We start from the raw sequence: 18,987 nt of genomic DNA on the forward strand, positions 1-18,987 counted from the left end.
TCTACTTCTCTTTCGTATCAGGCTGCAACTTTTTGGAACTCTGCCTCTCGATTTTAGGATGATAAGAAATTACCAGCTTTTTAGGATGTCGCTTAAAGACCTTTTTATTCAGAAAATATGTAGTATCTGTTTTTAATTGAGATATTGGTTTAACTTTTATATTATGATAGAGACATTATATATTTGTTATTGATATTAGATTGTATCATCTGAACGATGGGTTCAGTCTTTAAATCATTGTAACCCACAGTGAACTATTTTGGTATCTGCGGGCCAGGGGCGTAGCCAGACAACATATTTTGGGTAGGCATAGGGAAGAACTGGGTGGGCACCAATTGTTCTCCTCCTCCCCCAACCACCACCCCAAAAATATCTCAGCTGGTGGGAAAACGCTTGTTTCCACCTTGGCAGTCTGCAGTAGGCATGCGCTGAAAACTGAACATACGCAGGTGCCGGTATCATGAAGAGTAGCATTTTCGTTACCATCAGGAGGAAGTCTTCAGCTGGCCGAGCTTGGGATCCCACCAACTACCACTGAATGTTTGCTACTGTTGGGTGGGCCTGAGCCCTAAGTGGGTGGGCCCCGGTCTTATAGCCAGTGCTGCAGGCTATAAGACCTGTATAAAAATAATAATTTGTGCACTTACCACTTCAAAAGTAAATCTCACATATTCGATCAGGTTGCTCAAAGCTACTGAGATGTGACTTGAACCAGAATAAAGTAAATACCACCAGGGGTCACAATATAAACCTTTTTTTGAAAACACAATAACAAAACCTTTTGTGCTCAGAACTCAAAAGTGACTTATATAATGTGAATAATCACACTTGTTAGTCACTGACATCTATCACTGCACATCATAAGTTCTTCCCTCAAATTGTAATGTCCAAGTAATCATCATAACTATGAACCATTTTATAAAATCGGAAGACTTATCTGCTGAAATGCTGTTGAACTATTGTTTAATCACTGTTCCACAATATCACACACCACAGCGTATTCCTGTTGATAGATGCAGGACAATATTTGCCATAAAACCAATGCACTAATTCCCAACTCAGATCCAATTTTCACCACAACATAGTGGCTTCTTCAGAGAATAACTAAAAAATCAAAAAAATAAATAGTTCAATATCTGGCTCAATGTAATTAATCTCAAAAACAACTTATGACTTATAGGCTGTCATGCACTCTAAACTCTTCAAGATGGGCACCAGGAGGAAGAAGATGCCTCATTGTCATACATGCTCAATCCATAGCTCACAGCGGAAACCATTCAATATCTTTATTTAACCCAACAGGAGACACACAGGCAGGGCGCCCATCTTTCGACACAAATCGCAAGATGGGCGTCCTTTTCACAGGGTTGCCCAAATTGGCATAATCGAAAAGATTTTGGGCGTCCTCAACTGCTTTTCATCGTGGGGACGACCAAAGTTCACGGGGGGGTGTTGGAGGCGTAGCGAAGGCAGGACTGGGGCATGCATAACACATGGGTGTTCTCGGCCGATAATGGAAAAAAGAAGGGCTTCCCTGATGAACACTTGGACGACTTTACTTGGTCCTTTTTTTTTATGACCAAGCCACAAAAATGTGCCCTAAATGACCAGATGACCATTGGAGGGAATCGGGGATGACCTCCCCTGACTCCCCCAGTGGTCACTAACCCCCTCCCACCCTTTTTAAAAATATTTTTTCCAGCCTCTTTGCCAGCCTCAAATATCATACCCAGCTCCATGACAGCAGTATGCAGGTCCCTGGAGCAGTTTTAGTGGGTACTGCAGTGCACTTCAGGCAGGCGGATCAAGGCCCATCCCCCCTACCTGTTACACTTGTGGTGGTAAATGTGAGCCCTCCAAAACACACCAGAAACCCACTGTACCCACATCTGGGTGCCCCCTTCATCCCTAAGGGCTATGGTAGTGGTGTACAGTTGTGGGGAGTAGGTTTTGGGGGGGAGGTTTGGGGGGCTCAGCACACAAGGTAAAGGAGCTATGCACCTGGGAGCTTTTTCTGAAGTCCACTGCAGTGTCCCCTAGGGTGCCCGGTTGGTGACCTGGCATGTGAGGGGGACCAGTGCACTATGAATGCTAGCTTCTCCCATGACCAAATGGCTTGGATTTGGTCGTTTCTGAGATGGGCATCCTCGGTTTCCATTATCGCTGAAAATTGGGGACGACCATCTGTAAGGTCAACCTAAATGTTGAGATTTGGGTGTCCCCGACCATATTATCGAAACGAAAGATGGACGTCCATCTTGTTTCAATAATACGAGTTTCCCCGCCCCTTCGCGGGGACATCCTGCAAGGACGTCCTCAGGAAAACTTGGGCGCCCCTTCTGATTATGCCCCTCACAGTGTTCCACTCATATATAAATTGTGCTCCTTGTTCAAAAAAACCTGAGACAAATTACTTCCTCTGGAGTTCTGTAAAGCTAATAACACAACAAATTTTAAATCTTGCAAATGATGTTTCATCAAAAACGCCAGTGATCAACTAGTGGTGCTTCCAAATGTGTATGTCTGATGTCACTAAGATGTTCACCAGTTCAAATCTTAATTTTGCATGTAGTTTGCCCTATATAGTATTTTTCGTAAGGGCACTTAATACAATATACCACATTAGATGTGTTATAGTTGGTATACCTTTTCAAATGGAAGCATTTATTTTGTCCAGGAATCGGTAGTTCTGCTGTAATCCATGCCAAGTCACAATAAGTACATTGCACACAGGTGACATGACCTTTAAACTAACAGGAACAGTGACCAGATTAGACCCACTCACTGAACTTATTAGTTTATCTCCCAAATTCATATCCCTCTTACACGCAAAGTGCAGTGTCAACATCAGTTGGGGATGATATTGGAGAACTGGCCAATGTTTGCAAATGATATGTTTAACATCAAACCAGGGGCGTAGCCAGACAACAGATTTTGGGTGGGCTTAGGCAAGAATTGGGTGGGCACCAAGTGTTCTCCCCCCCCCCCCCCCCCAAAAAAAAAATAATTCTCAGCTGGTGGGAAAACGCTTCTTTCCACCTTGGCAGCAGGCATGCACTGAAAACTGAGCATGCACAGGTGTCGTGGAGAGTAGCGTTTTCGTTACCATCAGGGGAAAATCTTCAGCTGGTGGAGCTTGGGATTGCCACCAGTTACCACTAAACATGTGCTACTATTGGGTGGGCCTGAGCCATAAATGGGTGGGCCCTGGCCCACCCAAGCCCACCTGTGGTTACGCCACTGCATCAAAAACTCTAGTGGAGTAAGGTAGAACACATGTCAACTGCTGAGTGACATTATCAGATTTAGGTAACAACAACCATCTCCGTTCTGCATTCAGACAATGCTTGACCTGGTTGAAAAGGAGGTTTGGCATCTTCCTCCCCCTGATGCCATCTTGAAAAGATAAGAGTGTGCGACAGCCTACATAAGTACATAAGCCTGTAAGTCACAAGTTGTTTTTAAGATTACATTGACCCAGCTATTGAACTATTTAATGTTTTGATTTTTTTAGTTATCTCCCAAAGAAGCAACTATATTGTAGTGAAACTTGGATCTGAATTGGGAATTAGTGCATTGATTTTATGGCAAATATAGTCATGCATCTATCAACAGGAATAAGCTGTGGCAAGTGATATTGTGGAACAGCGATTAAACAATGGTTCAACAGTGATTCAACAGATAAGTCTTCCCATTTTTTTAAATGGTTCACAGTTTGTGAAGCTTGATTTATGATGATTACTTGGACATTACAATTTGAGGGAAGAACTTATGATGTGCAGTGATAGATGTCAGTGACTGGCAAGTGTGATTGTTCACATTATATAAGTCACGTTTGAGTTCAGAGCACATCACATTCATAAATTTTTGGAATTGTTTCAAAAAAAATTTTATATTGTGACCCCTGGTGGTATTTAATTTATATGTTATTCCAGGGACAATATTATATCATATATATTTTTGATTAAATTATATATTCCCAAATTTTTGCTTATTGAATCAGAATAAACTTCTAAATTCCCATTAGCAAATTCAAGGACCCATCTATTAAACCATTTTAGGCCCTTAATGCATGTTTAGAGTGAGAAAATGGGCTATCTGAAAATGTGTTAAAGTGTTTTGCTGTCATTCCCTCTTTTCCACATGCTAATTTCACATTAACTATTTTTATAAAAATATTTTTTGGATGGGGCGTGTCATGGTCATGGAAGAATTAACTAGCTAGTGGGTTCAGATTCCCACATGCAGAGTTGTTACACCATAAACTTTAAAAAATAAACCCTCCAATCAGTTCCTCACTGATCTGAACCACCTGACCTTCCGGTCATTCAAGCCCCACAGCTTGCTATTCTTTTATGTCGCTAATACCTCCAGAAAACACATATTTTGCTATTTTCAGCAGGTCCCCTGTTCTGCATAATATCTTCTTCACAGTAATGGAGATAAGCAACTCCCATTATGAATCCAAAACTCACATCTTAGGGCAGCCGCTACTGGGCAGAGAAACCAATATGCCACCCCAGTGCTCGTCATAGAGAGAATGAACAGTGCATAAGGGATGCAGGAATTTCTGAGGAGGTTAAGACCTAAAGGTACCAGGATGCCATGGGTGAGGGTATGGTGGTGCACAAAATACTAGAACTGGCCCTGGTATGTATTGTAGAAAGAAAAGCCAAATTAGCAGGCTAAATTAGCCTGTTTTCAGAGGTAGATGCTGGAAAATTAAGTGTACTTACCTTAAACTGTTGATGGTATTTTGTAGGACATGCGTTGTAAGGATATGTATATGTGTTCATGTCACAGCAGAGGAAAATCAGTTCAATAATGATAAGGTGAATAAGAACATTAAAGAAATGATCAGCAGTAGGTGAAAAACCAAATAAACTTTCCCATGCAAAACTGAGCATCTTGTACCAAATTTTCAACAGTTTTGTCACATCTGTCCATTCTCAAAAGTGATGGTATGACTCATTTCATTAGAGATTGCCTTCAGATAATCAATATAGGCATGGAATTCTGTAAAGTTTAACACTTTATGTAACGTCTCTTCTCCCACAGCAAGAGGTAGTAGATGCACAGCATGTGAGATTAGTCTGAATGTCAATAAAGTCATTGGTAACCAGAGGCATAGAATACTGATTAGGTTCATACCTGAAATGAAGTCCAGTTATCCAGTGGTTGCACCCATGTGAATGGTCCAGGGGATATATTACCATATTATCAAACTGCATACCAATGTTAACAACTGGGTAAATAACAATATGTTGTCCTGACCATGGGATCAAAGTATAGAGAGAGCATCCTTGTGGTGAACAGACTGGAACATTAATTGTCCACCAGTCAAGGTGAACTATAGCAAATTTAGGCTATATGGTGCTAGTCATCTGGACAAGAGATGAGGGCCAGTGACCTAACTTAGCAATGATCAGAATTTCCTTTAAGATAGTAATAAGCTTAATCTATACTAGATCACAGACAACAATAGCCCAGGAAATATTATTCTCAACCTATATTCTTCATGTGATAAGGTAACAATTTTCTGTTCTACAATAGGTGATATGATGACATTTGGATAGTTTGGAGGAAGCCTCACTAATAATATGTTGTGAAGTAAAACCCATCAGAAGCATGTTGATATGAAGATCCCATCTTATTAAGGAGCACATCTAAATCAATTGTATTAAGGGAACCAGGGCAGTTCCTGTGTCACTTAAAATTGTACCAAGTAATTCACATTTGTGTTAAAATGCTTGGATTGGAGTGTAACTGACAGCATAACAAACCAAGTACTGAGCAAATATGTATGTGGTTAGTGACAAATTGAGGGCAATTCGGATATTTCTGAATAACTAGAAACAATTTAGGAAATAGGTACCAGGTAGGCAAATGGTATTCCACATCATATATAACATCATGCAGTATATCATATTTAACCTGAAAGGGATGTCCTTCCTTAAAGGGACTGATATCAGAAAGGTAGAAGAGTATAGGAGGAGCTGAGGTGGTGGGAGGGGTGGGAGGTAAACAAAGTACATCAAAAAAGAATGAAGTCTCAGTGATGTGCTGTTGATTACTCTGAACACATGTGTAAGTAATCTTATAGGTATCTTTATCTTGACAAGAAATATTATATAGAATCAAGGCAGGAGGACCTAGAAAGTAGTGTTTGGGGGGGGGGGGGGGGTACTTTCAATTGTTGTGCTCTTTCTAGAGCAGGTATTCTCAACTCAGTCCTCGAGACAAACCTTGCCAGTCAGGTTTTCAGGATACCCACAATGAATATGCATGACATAAAATTTGCATGCATTGTCTTCATTGTATGCAAACCCATCTCATGAGATGGTCATCCACAGTTTTCGGCGATAATGGAAACCAGTGACGCCCATCTCAAAAATGACGAAAACCAAGCTATTTGGTCATGGGAGGAGCCACCATTCGTAGTGCACTGGTCCCCCTCACATGCCAGGTCACCAACCGGGCACCCTAGGGAGCACTGCAGTGGACTTCACAAATTGCTCCCAGCTGCATAGCTCCCTTATCTTCGGTGCTGAGCCCTCCAACCCCCCCCCCCAAACCCACTCCCCACAACTGTACACCACTACCATAGCCCTAAGTGGTGAAGGGAGGCACCTACATGTGGGTACAGTGGGTTTCGGGTGGGTTTTGGAGGGCTCACATTTACCACCACAAGTGTAACAGGTAGGGGGGGATGGGCCTGGTCCGCCTGCCTGAAGTGCACCGCACTCCCTAAAAATTGCTCCAGGGACCAGCATTCTGCTGTGATGGAGCTGGGTATGACATTTGAGGCTGGCATAGAGGCTGGAAAAACATGTTTTTAAAAGTTTTTTTGGGTGGGAGAGGGTTGGTGACCACTGGGGGAGTAAGGCGAGGTCATCCCCGATTCCCTCCAGTGGTCATCTGGTCAGTTCCAGCACCTTTTCGAGGCTTGGCCGTGAAAAAAATGGACCAAGTAAAGTCGGCCAAATGCTTGTCAGGGGTGCCCTTCTTTTTTCCATTATCGGCTGAGGACACCCATCTCTAAATCACGCCCCAGTCCCGCCTTCGGTACGGTGCCGACATGCCCCCATTAATTTTGGTCGTCCCCGCGAAAGAAAGCAGTGAGGACGCCCAAAATCGGCTTTTGATTATGCCGATTTGGCCGACCCTGAGAGAAGGACGCCCATCTCCCGATTTGTGTCAGAAGATGGGCATCCTTCTCCTTCGAAAATTCACCTCATAGAGTTTTAAATTTAGCCCTATATTGTATGGTAGCCAATGAAGTTTTTGCAAAAATGATGTGATGTGGTCATGTCACTTGCAACCTTCTTTGAATCTTGCTGCTGCATTCTGAATCAACTGGAGCTGGTGCAGGCCCTTTGTAGTCAGACCATTGTATAGTGCATTGCAGTAATCCAGTCTTGATGTTACCATGGCATGCACAACTGGGATAAAATTTACCTTCTCGATGTAAGGAGAGAGGCAGCGTAGCTGTCACAAATAGTAGAAGCAGCTCTTGAAGGTTGCTTGGGTTTGGGGAATCAGAGTAAGTGTTGAATCTAACTGTGTTCCAAGGTTCCTGACTTGTGATTTGAGGGGGAGTTCATACTTCCCAAAAGGGATTTTGATGTCAGGTATGTATCCATTTGTGTTAGGGACCTAGAGAAGCTTGGTTTTACTTGGGTTCAGGCAAAGTTTATTGTGTTTAGCCCATTCTTGAATTGATGTTAGATGTGTGCCAAGTGACATTTAATGCACGTAGGTCATTACCGCCCAGATTCTTTACCGCTAGGTCTGTGGTTGGCGGTAAGGTCTCAGACCCAAAATGGACGTGCGGCAATTTTGATTTTGCCACACATCCATTTTTTGCAAAAAAAAGAGGCCTTTTTTACAGGTGCGCAGAAATATGGATCGACGTGTGCCCCAAACCCGTGCCTACACTACCGCAAGCCATTTTTCATAGCGCCTTTGTAAAAGGACCCCTTAATGAAGGGACTCAGCTGCTAATATCTTCCACAGGTCCATTCAACGATGGCCAGTGTTTCGTGGTTCAATCTCTGCTATCTCAAGGATCTCAAACAGGACCATTTGTCTGGACTTTATAAATAGTCCTGTTTTAAATCCCCAAGGCAGCGGTCCTGTTCCTGGTTCCAGAGTTCCTGCTTCCTGATCCTGATCCAGTGAGGAGAATAGTTGACGCAAGAGAGTGCTAGGAAGAGGAGAGATGTCTGATTAAACCAAAAGTGTGCACGCATTTTTTAAATATTATTTTGAGAAAAAGCTTTGAGCACTCAAGCAATTAATTCCCACCTGGTACATCTGGGTGGAAAGAATTCTTGCAGCTCTGTCTCTCGAAGTAATCTTTTGCTAAGATAAAAGCAGAGTCCCAAGAAAGGGGGAAATATTACCACAATGGGTTTAAAGGGTAAAGTGAAACTTTAAAATAATTCTGTTGGTGCTTAATTGTTGAAAAAGTTTGCAAAGCCCTGTAAGTACTTCAGATTCAGAAAGGAGAGACATCTCCAACTGACTAGTCTGCAACGCAATTGCTATTTATACTTATATTTAAGGAAGTTTATATTCAGCTGAGATTGTAAGGCAAGATCTTGTTCTTCAAGAATTTTGTTTCATGCATTTTAATTATTTTAATCTAATTTCATGCAGTACATTTACTTAGTAATATTACCTACAAAAGAGAATTGTACAAACTCTTCCAGTAACAACCATACACTCCTAATAACAGCTCTGGGTAACTCAAAACAAATTTTAATGGCTGAAGAGCTGAAGGTTATTGTGTGTCTCAATTCAGGGGAAAACAACACTTGAACCACTGTGACCAATAATAACCTTTGCTGTTGCCACTGAACTGAGACAGCACCGAAACCACAAGGACTACATTACTATCCCTTATGTGACGTATCTTCAGAGAGCAAAGTCCATGCTTTATTCAGGTAATATCTGAAAACAGGGACTGATAAAACATTTATTACCCATATGGTTTCAACTGAGTGATGCTGGCTGCAACCACTAAGAGATGTTGTTGAGTGCAAATATCAAGTATGTTTATGTTTATTTGTATTTGACAAAATTGCCTTTTTAATCTGTAAATGAAGGCAATGTACAGAGGTGTGTAGGTGTGTATGGTATTAATAAACGTGATAAAAATATGGGAAGGCCTGACATGTAAATTATATATACCAAAGTTTTGATTTTGTAGGGAATTCTAGCTGAAATTGACAGCCAATGTTCACTTTTTAAGTAATGGAGTGATGTTTTGCCTTTGAAATAAACCATGACTATTATGTCAGCATCCCCATGGGTGAGGGGTTTCAACCTGTTTTGAATTTTCAGCTGAAAGGAATGCTTCAACACTAACATCTTTGATATCAGTCTCATTTGCTGCTGAAAACCCTTTCACTTTGGTTCTAGGATATTCATTATCAAGATGACCTCACCCGGCATAGCCCTTCTTTAACTTAGATCCTCCATGGCATCCTTAAAAGGCTTCAGGATTTCCACTGCCTGATACATGTCTATCCAATCCTGACACCAAAGGGGGCAATCGTTACTGCTCATGGTATCTTATATCCCACTCACAAATGCTCACCTTGGTTCTCTCCCTTAGCACAAAGGACGGAAACTGGAAAGGAGACAGAATAAAATTTCACCTGTATGAGGACATGTTAAACTGTAAGAAACATATGACAAAGTACCCCCAAGCCTTAATATCTATTGAGTCATCAGTCAGTCTCTGATGCATTTATCCTATGGATCTTTTAAATTTATAGGTATCTGGAAATTCTGTGTACAGAAAACAGAGGTAGAACTTTGCAATCTTCTCTTGACTCTGAGCTCATGTTCATGAATGATAAGGTGTTCTGGAGTTAAATTTCTTCATTTCAACACCATAATTATTGCTCTTTGCCTCTGCAGAAAACTCAAATGAATTTAAGTGTTCTCGTCTTAACTGCCAATTGCAGATATCAAGGGGGACTGGACTTTCTGTGATTCTGTATTGAACTTTGTGGCAACCCTGAACTGTGTAAAGGACTGTTTCCAGTCAGAGCAATCCACTTGCCTATGAAAGTAAAAGCTCTGGAGGGCTTGGATTCAGCATTTCACCAGTCTAGGCATAGTTCATATCACAGGCATTGACCATTCATTCACAGAAGAGACTAGAAGTGATTTAGTAAAACAGTAGTATTGCACATAGCTTTGATCTGTCAGCTTATCGCTACAATGCTTTGCTTCTCTCTTGCCAGCACCCGCTAGTGGCACAGCATAAATAAACATACAATTTAATGCTATCATAACAGTATCCACTCAACGATGTTTTCATATCTTTTCCCCTCCCACCTCTCCTCTTCCCACATTCTCTACTTTTATTCCTTGGCTCTTAGCCTTGAGGTCATCTTTGAATCCTTTCTCTTTCTCTGCTCGTATCTAAAAGTCTGCTAAAAACTGTCATTTCTTTCCCTATAACATCATCAACATTTGTCCATTTCCATCTGAACACATTCTTAAAACCCTTATCAACATTCATCACTTCCTGCCTAGACTACTGCAAACTACTCCTTACAGGCCTCCCACTGAACCATCTCTCTCTTCTTCATAGAGACTGAGAAATATGCAGATAAAGACCATATGGCCTATCTAGTCTGCCCATCCATGCCTTCTACTATCTTTTCCTCTCCATTAGAGATCCTATGTATTTGTCCCAAGCTTGCTTGAATTCAGATACAATCTTCGTCTCTACCACCTCCACTTGGAGGCCATTCCATGAATTCACCACCCTTTCCATGAATAAGTATTTCCTTGGGTTACTCCAAATCTGTTCCCTTCCATCTTCATCTTATGCCCTCTCATTACAGAACCTCATTTCAATTGAGAAAGCCTCATCTCGTGTGTATTTATGCCACAGAGTATTTAAAGATCTTTATCATATTTCCCCCTTCTTCCTTTCTTCCAAAGAATATATTGAGATCTTTAAGTCATACAAAGACCATGACCATTTTAGTAGGTGCCTCTGGACTTACTCCATCCTGTTTTTCATTTTTTTGAAGGTGCAGTTTCCAGAGTTGTACATAAATGAGGTCTCACCAGAGACTTATACAGAGGCATTATAACCTCCTTTTTTCTTCTAGCCATTACTTTCCCTATGCACCCAAACATTCTTCTAGCTTTCGCTGTTGCCTTGGCCACCATAAGATCATTACATACAATCACTTCCACAGTGGCGTTCCTAGGGGGGCTGACACCCGGGTCGGATCGCCGATAGGCCCTGCCCCCTGGGTGCAGCGTGACCCCCCCCAGCGAAAGGACACCCTCCCGGTGCACGCCGCTGGGTGGGGGGGTGTCACGCGCCTGTCTGCTTCATTCGTTTCCATGCTCCCTCTGCCCCAGAACAGGAAGTAACCTGTTCTGGGGCAGAGGGAGCACAGAATGAATGTAGCGGACAGGCGCGCGGCACCCCCCCCAGCGGCGTGCACCCGGGGTGGACCGCACCCACCGCCCCCCCCCCCCCTTGGTACGCCACTGCACTTCCAAAACTCACTTCTCTTTGGTGCATAGAAGTACTTGAACAGTACTGCTCCCTTGTGTTTTTGGAGCCCAAATGAATGAACTTGGATTTTTTAGCTGTCAGATTCTTGGCTGTCAAATTCTGGACCATTATTCAGGGTTTGCTAGGTCCCTCTTCATACTATCCACAACATCAGGGGTGTCTAGTATCATCTTGGTATCATCTGCAAAAAGGCAAACCTTACCAGATAGCTCTTCTGGAATATCGCTTACAAAAATATTTAAAAGAACCGGCCCAAGAACTGAACCTTGTGGCACACCACTGGTAACATCTCTTTCCTCGGAGTTAGCTTTATTTATCATTAAATTTTGTCACCTTCCACTCAACCAGTTCCTAACTTGGTCAGTCACTTTAGGGCCTATACCAAGGGCACTCAATTTACTTATGTCATCTATGTGGAAACATGTCAAAGGCTTTGCTAAAATCAAAGTGCAACACATCTAGCACTCTCCCTCGATCCAACTCTCTGGCTACCTAGTCAAAGAAATTATCTGACAAGACCTGCTTGTAGTGAAACCATGCTGCCTTGGGTCCTGCAATCCATTGGATTCCAGAAACCTCATTATTTTCTGTTTTAGAAATGTTTCCCTTAATTTACTTACCAGAGAGGTCAGACTGATCGGCCTGTAGTTCCCATCCTCCTCCTTCTTTCCACTTTTGTGGAGAGAGAGACCTCATTCACCCTTCTCAAGTCTTCTGGGACCACTCCTGATGTTAAAGAAGCATTGAAATGTCAGCCAGCAGCAGTGGCATACCAAGGGGGGGCGGTGGGGGCGGTCCGCCCCGGGTGCACGCCGCTGTGGGGGTGCCGTGGCACACGCCCGTGGGCTCCGACTTTGCTAACTTCCCTCGTTTGCTACAGCTCCCTCTGCCCCGGAACAGGTTACTTCCTGTTCCGGGGCAGACGGAGCTGCAGCGAACAAGGGAAGTTAGCAAAGTCGGAGCCCACAGGCGCGTGCTGCAGCACCTCCCCCAGCAGCGTGCACCCGGGGGGGTGTCATTTCATGGGGGGTGGTGTAATTTCGGGGGGGGGGGGGGCACACTGCACCCGGGGGGGGGGGGGCGCATCGGCGATCCGCCCCAAGTGCAATCCAAGCTAGGAACGCCACTGGCCAGCAGAGCCACCAGAACTTTCTTAAGTTCCTTTAGTACCCATGGATGTACCATATGGCCCCATCGCTTTGTCCACCTTTAGCTAGCTCCTCGCAAACACAGCCCTCTGAAAATTGTTCAGGGTCTACCACACTTCCATTCCTATTTGTGTTTGTCTTCTGTGGTCTTGCTCCCAGCCTTTAATCTGTGAACACAAAACAGAAATATTTGTTAAGCAATTCTGCCTTATCCTTATCAGCTTCTACATTTTCCTCCCCTTCACTCCTCAGCCTTAAATGCGACTTTTGCACTTCCTCCTATCACATATCTAAAAAATGTCTTGTTCCCCCTTTTACTATATTGACTACTTTCCTTGTACATGATTGCTTTCCTGTCTACTTTAGCAGCTTCTCTTTGCTTTTCCAGATATTGTTGCCTGTCTTTCTCTTTCTTTGATCTGTTGTAGTTTATGAAGGCTAATCTCTTTTTCCTTTCCTTTTCAGCTACAACTTTTTAAGAACCAAAGTGGCCTTAATTTCCTCTTTCTTTCTTTCATTTACTTTCTTTACAGAAAGTTCACAATTCTTCTGTACAGTTTATTTTCCACTAATGTGCTTACTATCACATAACCCCTTGTCAAGCCTCTTAAGACTTGTTTAACTTTAAAGCCTCAATATCTTGCAGTATAACCTTGGCACACCAGCGCACACCTAAAGTCTCTATTATTTTCTGAAGTTTCCTTTATTGAATAAAACAGATAATTTACTCACAGTCAGATGTTCAGAAGTATGGCCCCAGGGCACAGAGACTCCGTAATTCTGAGAGCTGTAGCAGTGGTTGGAGGTAGAAATCTGAAGAGAAGCAGTTTTATTGCAGAGGTGAGAAATAGCTAAACAGATAGAAGTGGCTCACAGCTGGGTGACTGGAGTGTGCAATATCTCGTTAGGGAGATATTTTCAAGGTAAAAAAACAAGTTCGTTCCAGGGAGTTTGGAGCAGAACAGTGCTGCATGAAGCAAGATGGAGAATGCCTCATGGTGAGAGGGACAGGGAGGTCAAGAAGGCTCACACAGGTCCAGGGAGGAGGAGGTAAAGGCCAATGGGAACAGAGCTTGCCACCGGGTGGCAAGGGTGGTCCTAGAGGACTGCCCTCGATTGGAGGGAAAGGTCATACCTGGCTGACCTCTCAGGACAGAGATAGTAAGAATGACCAGGAAATGATAGCAGTTAGACAAAGGAGCCAAGCTTGGCTGAGAAAGAGAGGAAGTCTAGGCAGCAGCACAACCAATAGTACAGTTCTTATACAGATAGGCAAGTGTGGCTGCATCGCCTGTGAACTAAATTACACACAATGCATTGCTCACGTATCTTTGCAGTGAGAACTGCAGCAATGAAAGTCCTTAGAAATGAGAATAACAGTAAAGGCATTAAACACATTTTAGGATCACATTATAAACTAGTGCGAGGCTGTCAGAGGACAGAACACCCCTCTTCTTAAGTCACTTTTTTGGCTCCCTATCCATTTTCAGATTTATTCTGTAGCTCCTCGATATCTCTCCTATCTTTCCCTATACTCATCTACAGGATAACCTATCTGTACCCTTCTCTTCAACTTCCAACTCCAGACTCTGTTCCTTCTGTATTGCTTTGCTGTATCCCTGGAACAGACTTCCTGAGTCAGTACTTCACGCTCTGTCTCTGGCCCAGACATTTTCAACCCAGTTCTTGGGACACACCCAGCCAGTTGGGATTTTCAGGATATCTGACTGGTTGGGTGTGCCCCAAGGACTGGGTTGAAAACCTCTGCTCTGTTGCTTTTCAAATCCAGGCTAAAAACCCACCTTTTGAAGATTTTAACTCAAACCCATATTCATCTGTTTGTTACCCATGTTATTTTAATCATTCCCATAATAAATTAAATTCTCTAGTCTCTTATTTGTCCTGCTCATCTGTCTTGAATAGATTGTAAGCTCTGTCAAACAGGGACTGCCTCTTCTGTACAGTGCTGTGTACATATAGTAGCACTGTAGAAATGAATAGTAGGAGTAGTTATGATTAGACTTTACTTCCACAGTCATCGGTCTCTTTCAGCACTGATAGACAGCTTTAGATTCTTTTCTGTCCTGTGAAGTGTTATGGTTATCTCAAAATCCCAACTTCCCTGAGGAAACTCACAGAGACACTGATTCAGTAAAACTTCTTCATTCTCTGTCTAGTAAATTTAAAAAACAAAATGCCAGCAATGGTATTAAATATATATGGGTAAATATTCAAAGTGATTTAATGGCTCCTGGCTGGTTAAATCACCTGCTCAGGGCTTACCAATCATTTTCAGCAGTACTTAAGCGGTTAGCACTGTTGAAAATGTCCAGTTAGCGTGTATGTCAAAACCAGCTATTTGGGGTGGAGTCTGCACCCCAACATTCAGCATTTAACTGGCTAAGGTAATCTTATAAATAGGACTGCAAAAAGTCAGTCCTATCTTTATGTGGTGCCCCATAGCCAGTTAAGTACTGAAATTGTACTTAACTGGCTATGCATTAGCTGGTTCCACAAATCTGGAAATTCACAGCTGAAGCCTGGGCATGGCCCGCCATTGAATTTCCAGGCATAACTCCAGTGGCAGTCAGCAAAGCACCGAGAGGTCCTTTTACTAATCCACAGCAAAAAGTTGCCTGCAGTAGTGTGAACGCATGTTTTTGGTGCGCACCAGGCCAGTTTTGACCGCGTCTGGGAAAAAGGGCTTTCTTCAATTGACTGGGTAATGGGCCTCTGGTAAAATTGAAACCAGCGTGGGCCTATTTATGGCCTGAGCCCTTAACGCCATCCATTGATCTAGCGGTAAGGGTTCATACTGTACACTGCCGATTAGCTCCGGAAATGCTGCTTGTGGTAGGAAATAAAAAAAAAAAACATTTGTCCCAGCGGTATGGGTGCGCACCAAATCTGAAATTATTGCCAGGGGATACGCTAGCCTGGTGGTAGTCTCGTTGTGGTGCACCCTGCACACGCATACAGCCTATCACACCTTTGTAAAAGGGCCCTTTTGTGCTTCCTGCTGAATATTGGGTCCTTAATATACATTCAGGGTTGCTATCTACCTAAGCAGTGGTGCTGAATATACGTATCCAACGGTGAGTACCACTGATGTATGGATAACCAGTGATATTCAGCCACCACTTGTACAAATATACATTTAGGACAACTTTTTTGCTATTTCAACATGTATCTGTATAGCTATATGGAAAGTGGTTGAAAATTGCTGGCTATCTGCAGACATAGGTGGAATGCCACGCTCAGGGCTGGCGTTAGGCATGGGCAAACAGGGCAATAGCCCTGTAGCCCCATGTTAAAGGGGTCCCCAAACCTGCCTGAAGTTGAAAAAGATATGACCTGCAAGCAAGCTTTGGGGCATCCTTCCTAGCATCTGCCCTGGGCCCCATCATGACTAGCACCGGCCCAGGCCCAGGCCCATGCTCTCCTCTGGCACTATCCAGATGCTGGTTGCATGGTCTATGAGTAGTTTCAGTGGCATTACTTATATAGTGCTGCTGAAAATTCAGGTATATGTAAGAGCTTTTGAATAACTGGTCTAATGTTGTAGGTATCTACCAAAGGTTTTGCAGAATTGTTTGATGGTACCAGAATTATAATGGAGGAAGACAATGGAATACATTATGGGCCAGATTCTGTAAATGGCATCTAGACACATCCAAAAAAAGTGCTTAGTACTATTCTATATAATGCTCCTAAATGTGATGTATAGAATAGTGCATAGGGCCAGGGAAGGTACCTACATTTAGGGCCATTTACTCCACTGAAAACGTAGTGTAAATACCCGCACCTCAATGTAGGTGTGTTTCCCCTGAATTCTATAACAACGCACATAAATTTGAGTAACACTTCAACATGCCCGCACTCCTCCCATGGCTGCGCCCCCTTTTCAGTTATGCACATTAGAAATTACGCACACCTCTTTTTAGAATACGCCTAAAAATAAGTGCATGTAAATTCCAATTATTGCCAATTAGTGATGGTAATTGGTTGTTATCGGCCAATTATCATCACTGATTGGCTCGATACTCAATTATGTAGCGTGTATGAATTGGGCGCATGTCTAATTTAACTTATGTTATTCACCGCACCTTATATAGAATCCCCCGGGGTATGGGCTTATTGACTATGTAGAATATGCATATTGTTATTGCAGCTGTGGTTGTATTAATTTTAAATCTTAAAATGTCTTTCCCAGCTGGCAAAACATGGACTGAATATTGTAATGATCAGCAGAACACTTGAAAAAATGCAGAAGGTTGCTTTTGAGATTGGTAAGTTTTCAACATGCAATCTGAAAACGTATTATTAGAAAATGATTTTTCCAGACTTTCTGCCTCGGCAGACTGTTAGGGTTACAATGTCTGGCCTCCAGCATTGAATATCTGGGTTAGTATTGTTGGAATGTATTGTATTTTTACATGCATTGCCTGTCACCTATTATTTCTCTGTGATTACTCTGTGACCTCTGATGTGAATTACTTAGAGAGGTCACACAGCTATGCAACTTCCTGTGGGGGTCAGATGCAGCACATGCAGCACATGGAGCACATGGAGCTCATGATCTCTCCTAACCTGAGAGGATCTATGGTGGTGTGAGCATCCATTACCATCTAAGCACATGGAAGGAGCTGATAATACAAATGTATAGTAATATGTATATATAAGCCTGTCTGATTATAATCTAACTACAAACTGTGAGTAAACAGATGTTTTGTTACTTCAACTTTAAAGTGACTCAGCAGTGAATTATTCAGGGGTGAATGAGAGAGAGATGAAGAAAGAAATTAACATTTCTAAAGCTGAAGCTGTGTGTACTAAAATCTGCTAATTATTTACTACAAATAATCCAACAAAAGGGTTATGGGCCCAGGGTCCAGGAATTGAAAAGAAGAGAAATATTACCAGGCAGAAAAAAAGGCCACATTTTTCTCTTAAGTTTTAAAGGAAAGATTCAGTCTGTCTCTCTCTCCCCCCACACAGCAGACAGAAGGCTAAGAAAATGGCTGAGGGAAGAAATTCACCATTGTTCTATTCTCTCAAGGTGCCTAAATTAACTGAGTTTAATTATCAGCAGTGGGAATTAAGATTCATATGTTTCCTTCGAGCAAAAAGATTAGATATATGCTTAGACCAAGACAGAACAGCTGAAAATATGGCTGAATGGGACAATGCAAACTATTATGTGAAGTGCATGCTTTTGGAAGCTCTCTCAGAGAAACAAGCCATATTAGTGGAGGGAAAAGATACACCAAAGGACATTTTATATAAACTGAGAACTATGTATGCAACTACATATGCAAAGCAGCAACCAATTTGGTTGGCAGAGTTGAATGAAACCAAATTAAGGGATAAAAGTAAATGTAATGATCACATTATGCATCTTATGTCTTCATTTCAAAAGTTAGAACTTTCAGGAATTCCCATGTGTGATGCATTGAAAAGAGCATTTCTTTTTACCTCACTATCAAAGAAGTTTGATGTTTTTAGGTCTGTAAATGAGGCCATTGAAGGGCAATCTTTTGAACAGGCAACATCAAAACTAAGGCAGGAATGCATAATAAATGATTCTGAGGAGATGTGTTCTCAAAGCAAGTCAGAGAGAAATGAAACAAATTTCTTGGCAAAGAACAGAGGAAGGCGGAGCTATGGGAAAACTCCACCCAAGGGCAAGCTGATTTGCTACTCATGTGGAAAGGAGGGACATGTATCTAAATGGTGTAAGGAAACACAAAACACTCCCTCTAGCTCACCTAAGCCAATGGAACTAAAGAATTTTCAAACCAGGAAATGTATGAAGGACAAAGATAAACACAAGGGCTTTCTAATGGCAGAAAAATCTTTGACTATGGTAAATAATAATTCAAATGAAAGTACTTGGATTTTGGATTCGGGGAGCACATGCCATTTAACCAATTGTAAGGATTTCTTTCAGGAATGTGTCCAGAGGAAGGTATTCTTAAAACTGCAAACGCAGGGACTGCTCAGATCCAAGCAAAAGGTATTGGATTCTTAAAATGCAAAGTGTCTAATGAAGTTAAAGAAATTCCTGTAAGTGATGTCTTGTATATTCCCCAAGCAGTTTGCAATATGCTTAGTGTATCTACATTAGATAAGAAGGGATTTGTGATTCATTTTGAAAACAGTAAGTGCACAATCTCTAAAAATGATGAAGTGTATGCTGAAGCTTTTATGCATAATGATGTTTATAAACTGAGCATTTCAGGTGAAGCCTCACATATGGCGCAAGTAAGGAAGAATGCT

General features: G+C 42.2%; 1 protein-coding gene across 3 annotated transcripts in view; it reads left to right on the top strand.

Annotated features, from left to right (window-relative positions):
* HSD17B3 (hydroxysteroid 17-beta dehydrogenase 3) overlaps positions 1-18,987 on the top strand; it is a 153,855-nt gene that overhangs the window by 61,623 nt on the left and 73,245 nt on the right. For all 3 annotated transcript variants that reach the window (XM_030193643.1, XM_030193645.1, XM_030193644.1), the window contains exon 3: positions 16,922-16,997. In XM_030193643.1, coding sequence (XP_030049503.1) covers positions 16,922-16,997 — 76 coding nt within the window. The remainder of the gene's footprint in view (positions 1-16,921; positions 16,998-18,987) is intronic.

Source organism: Microcaecilia unicolor, chromosome 2, assembly GCF_901765095.1.
Source record: "Microcaecilia unicolor chromosome 2, aMicUni1.1, whole genome shotgun sequence".
NCBI lineage: Eukaryota > Metazoa > Chordata > Amphibia > Gymnophiona > Siphonopidae > Microcaecilia > Microcaecilia unicolor.